This window comes from Syzygium oleosum, unplaced genomic scaffold, assembly GCF_021117445.2.
Source record: "Syzygium oleosum isolate NSW1041296 unplaced genomic scaffold, Sole_v2.1 Sole_v2.09, whole genome shotgun sequence".
NCBI lineage: Eukaryota > Viridiplantae > Streptophyta > Magnoliopsida > Myrtales > Myrtaceae > Syzygium > Syzygium oleosum.
In genome coordinates this window covers 1,691,973-1,696,824 of record NW_026607493.1, presented here as the reverse complement: position 1 = coordinate 1,696,824, position 4,852 = coordinate 1,691,973, and the positions used below count along the sequence as shown (strand labels likewise).

Sequence of the window (4,852 nt, the reverse complement as noted above, 5' to 3'; positions counted from 1 at the left end):
GTTTCGTGGAATTTTGCTGCTTCTGAATTGTCTATTTTTGGCGGAAAAATGCACGAAATGATTGCGATTAGATTACGAATGACTACATCAGCTGAAATTTGGAGCTTGTAAATGATTGCGATTAGATTTCGTTGGTAATTTGCGAAGAAAAAAATTTCGTAGATTAAATTCGTGGGAAAATTCGTTGCAAAAATCGTGGCAAAATTCGTCAGTAATTATTCGTGGTAAAATTCATGGCAAAGCGAATTTCCGACGAAATTAGCGACCAAAAAAAATTCGTCGTCGGAAATTTAGGCGACAAAAAATTGTAATTTTCGTTGGTAATTTGCAACGAAAAAATTGTTCAAAATTCGTTGCAAAATTTCGTGGCTAAAATTCGTCGCTAATTATTCGTTGCAAAATCGTGGTAAAATTCGTCCGTAATTATTCGTGGTAAAATTCGTGGCAAAACGAATTTCCGATGAAATTAGGGACGAAAAAAAATTCGTCTCTAATTTGGCGTCGGAAATTTTTGCGACAAAAAATTGTAATTTTCGTTGGTAATTTGCGACGAAAAAAAATTTGTAGCAAAATTTCGTGGCTAAATTCGTTCGTTAATGAATTTAACCACAGAAAAGTAAAAAAAAATATTTTTTTTTTGAAAAAAAAAGTATATAAAAAAAATTCGTAGCAAAATTGGTCGCAAATTAGCCACATAAAAATAAAAAAAATTTTGAAAAAAAAATTATATAAAAAATATTTCGTGACAAAATTCGTCGCAAATTCGTCACAAAAAAATAAAAATATATTTTTTTTGAAAAAAAAATTATATAAAAAAAATCCATGACAAAATTTGTCACTAATTTGCCACAAAAAAATAAAAAGAATAAGGTTTTTTTGGTCACGTTTTTTGCGACGAACTTATTCATGGCAAAATTCGTCGCTAATTTGCCACGAAAATTTTTTACTTTTGCAACGAATATTGTTCCGGAACGAATTTAGCGACGAATATTGTTTAGGGACAATTTCGATTTTAATTTCTAGAATTTATATTTAACATTGATTAAGCAGTTAATAACATCAAAATATTATAATGATATATAAATGAAATACATTCATCAACATTTGCCACACGAATGACAAAGTTCAAAGTAATTCACCTCCTTCATCGATGTCTAGATGATAATTTAGAAGCAACTATCAGTGTTTCCCTCTCGCCTACTCCCACTGTGTTCAACACAACATATCAAGATTGATTGAAAACTCAATAGCTTAGAGTAGATCGCATATTCTGAAGAGAGTGTGTTTGAAGGACTGCCACACATTGACGTTATTAAGTACTTCAAGCAATCTTCTTGGATCTGAACAGCCATCACGAAAGTATTCAGCAACCGCAATATTGTGGAGGACCTGCATTGCACTAATGTTTTTAGCTCAGACCATGGTGATTTAGGCGAGTTATACAAAAAGAATAACTTCGTTATTCAAGAAATTCCATATATAAGCACTAAAAGAAAAGGCAAAGCACGCACAGTCAGGAACAGCCCAAGTGGATAGGAAGTCAGAATTTCAATCAAGACCCAGAAATTAAACCTCAAACCAATAGAAGATACAGCATGCTTACCATGTAGAAGAAAAGCTCACAACAGACCCAATGGATAACTAAACATGCGAATCCGAAACTAGAATTTGTTTACTGATCAAATAAAGTAAACTGTCTAAACTTAGGCATACAGAAAACAAATATGGTGCCATTATCGAGTATACAGTGCAAGAGCTAACCCTTTTGGAAATTTGAACAATGCAAAAGCTAACCCTTTTGCTCGACATGTTCTTTTCAGATAAAAGGGTGAAGAATTTGTTGGTTGTCAGGTTTAATTTCTGATGAAAAACAGTGCAAAAGCTAACCATTTTGTTTCAAAGAGTAAGAGCTAAACTTGACAAAATGAAACTAACTTGCTATTGCCTCTGCCACCTATTACATGATTTTACAGTGTGAACCCAATGTCATCACAAGTTCTCACCAAAATGACAATCGAGAATGCAGCAGCAAAGTGTTAAACTAGAGTTGCTATTTCTGTATAAAACTCACTGAAAACTTGTTTACCACCAAAAGAGCTTACATACATCATCATGGACTCAGCACCAATTTAAAAGGTCAAATACAATCGGCACAGTAAAACATACCTGGTACATCTTTAATCCTGTTTTGTTATTTGAAGCAGGGTTGGCACTTCCAGGCTCCAATGAATCATCTTCCCCATTGGCAGCAAAAATCCCACTACCGGTGATTTCTTTCAACTTGTAGGCAGAACAAGACTTCCTAGAAGATTACAAAAGCGCTATTCTATGAAGAAGAAGACAAGGAAAAAGCCACAATAAGCGGAGTCCAAGTGCAAAGGCATTATGAAAGCTTATGTAACTCTCTTGACAAGGAGGATATAAAAAGGTCACGTGTGCATGAGAGCGTGCCCACAACCAAACATGCATGCTTGTGCGCCTTTGTGTGGGTGCATGTGCATTTGTGCCAAATATTCATCCCCATTCTATATGTGTACGAAAAAAGATAGATAGATAGCCAAGTAACTGGCTTTTTAGATGGACATGTTTGTGCGTGCATGTATTTGTAATTGTATATGTAATGACTTTTCTGTATGTACATACTTTTCTGTATGTACATGTTATCCATGGATTGAACCTTTTCCTAATCTAGCAACAAACAATTGTTTCTATTGCAGCACTTTTTAGAAGGATGTTGACGATGCACTATTTGTGACTTACCAATCCTCAGCAAAATGCCATCTCCTTTCCATGAATGGACTAAGAACAACCTACTCTTACATGGACTAGAGCTTTCACATGTCAATAACATATTTCACATACGCAAATTGAAAAGACATCAAAAATAAGTTCGCATCAGCTAAGCACCTATTACAATTGTATCTAGATCAGAGTTCGGTAGATTGTCAATGGGATGATCAAATCGGCATTTTCATGACCGCAGAAGTTCAGCAGACATTGAAGGAGCCCCATATGATAGTCGCCAAAGAAATGTTTACTTCTCGAATCTGGACATCTAAGGAACTTACGCTGTCCATCTAATTACTATTAATTGAAGAGCCATTGAATGGAAGGGGAATGACTGGACTATCTCAATTAGACATGAGGGCTTGCAATAGAATCAAGCTCAAGAGGCCAACCAGACTTCTAAGGCCAAGGAAGATGAGCAAGCTCGACCTACCAAGGCATCTGAAGTTCTAAGATCCACCCAATTGACCAAGATTACTCCATCAACAGCCACCCCCAAAAAAATTTCCCTTCTTTTGTAATTTAAATGAAGGTGGTAAAGATTATCATGTTGGATTCAAAGTTTCTGCCCTCATTCCCCGCAGATCGATCACTACACATCCACATTGAACCTATATTACACAATCCAACCATAATTTCTAAAGAAAGAAAATCCAAAGCATTGGAGAACATGGAGAGAATGCGGACAAATAGGTAAAACGGTGGCGACCCATTCCGCCAAATGAAACATTGCATTTAAGGGGAAAAAACACAAAACGTCATCAACAAACAAGGAGAGGGGAAAAAAACCAAGAAGAGCAGATCTAACCTTTTGTTCAAATTCTCAGATTTCTCTGCAGTCACTTGGACCTCCAAACACCACCTTGCTGATCCCATCCGAAGGCTAACAGCATCATCCCCCAGAACAACCCGTTAAAAAAGGAAAGCCCAAGAAGATAAAAAAAAAAAAGGCAGAAGGTGATAGCGAACGCCGCACCTGGTGAGAGCGAGCATTGGAGCGAGAGGAAGCCGAACCGGGCGCGACCGAATCGTGGGGAGGCGGAGTCTCCGACCACGTGAGCAGATCTGAAGTCGAAGTGTGAGGCTTCCTCACCGGCGTACTCCTCTCCATTTTCTTCCTTTTCCCCAGAAAAAAAAAAGGAAGAACACCCAAGAAAGAACTCACGCCGATTCGAGCCTCGCCCCGCTCTCGCTCTCCGCGAACGCGGTCCCGAAGAACGGGCTCCGCGCGGCGATGCAGAGCTCGCCGATCCCGCCCCCGACCACCACGCAATCAACCAGTCCCCCGCCGGCGGCCCTCGGCAACGAAGCACCGGATCCCGGCCTCGCCCATGGCCACCGCTCGCCCTCGCCGTCGCCCAGAGGTCGAGCAGCCATGGGCGAGGTCGAGCGGCGGCCATGGGCGAGGCCGCTCGACCTCGCCCAGATCTGGGGCGAGGGAGGGCTGGTGGGCGCAGAACGGGCGTATGGCAACGGAGGACGAAGCGACGGCGATGGTGGTGAGGGTGGCCATCATGGCTGGCGGAGGGGAGGGGGGAGCGACGGAGAGGTGTTTGGCGGAGGGGGGATCTGAGGAATAGCAGAGAGAGAGAGGCAGAGAAAAAAAATTAGGGTGAGGGCGGGCAGATCTGAGAGAGGGCGGGAAGCAAAATCAGCGACGAACGTTATCTTTCGTGGCTAATTAGGGTGCGCATGACAATCATTCTGTACCTCATAATTATTTCTACTCAGAAATGATTCTATTTTATTCTGTATCCGGAAATAATTTCTGAGCATTTGAAAGCGTTTGCTAACTATCCAAAATTTTTATTCCTGGGATAGAAAAGAACAGAAATACGTTTGGTAACTACACAAAATTTCTTTTTATTAATAATATTTTAATAATATTTTAAATTATTTAATATTTTTTTCTTTTTTTTTTTTTCTACCCTTCCCTTCTTTGGCCATGGCCGGTCGCTGGCCTTGGCGGCCAGCCACGGGCCGGCCACCGCCGCTCGCCTCACACGCGCCGCCTCGCCGCCGCACTGCCGCCTCGCCCGGATCAGCGAGGCGAGCCTCGCCGTCG

At 40.7% G+C, this 4,852-nt stretch overlaps 1 protein-coding gene across 1 annotated transcript; it reads right to left on the bottom strand.

Moving 5' to 3' along the window:
- Window positions 1-1,050: 1,050 nt before the first annotated feature.
- On the bottom strand, window positions 1,051-4,449 carry LOC130138869 (uncharacterized). Its single transcript, XM_056314284.1, has 4 exons — window positions 3,764-4,449; window positions 3,596-3,670; window positions 2,167-2,302; window positions 1,051-1,389 (listed from the first exon to the last, which is right to left on the bottom strand). Exons 1-4 carry the CDS (start codon window positions 3,778-3,780, stop codon window positions 1,252-1,254), a joined length of 366 nt encoding a protein of 121 aa, XP_056170259.1. The 5' UTR covers window positions 3,781-4,449; the 3' UTR covers window positions 1,051-1,251.
- Window positions 4,450-4,852: the final 403 nt, after the last annotated feature.

Excerpts from the sequence above, each read along its gene's own strand:
- LOC130138869 (XM_056314284.1), bottom strand. Across the intron at positions 2,303-3,595 it reads TCTGAGAATTTGAACAAAAG|GAAGTCTTGTTCTGCCTACA; the intron begins GTTAGATCTGCT and ends GTAATCTTCTAG. Across the intron at positions 1,390-2,166 it reads CAGGATTAAAGATGTACCAG|GTCCTCCACAATATTGCGGT; the intron begins GTATGTTTTACT and ends AGTGCAATGCAG.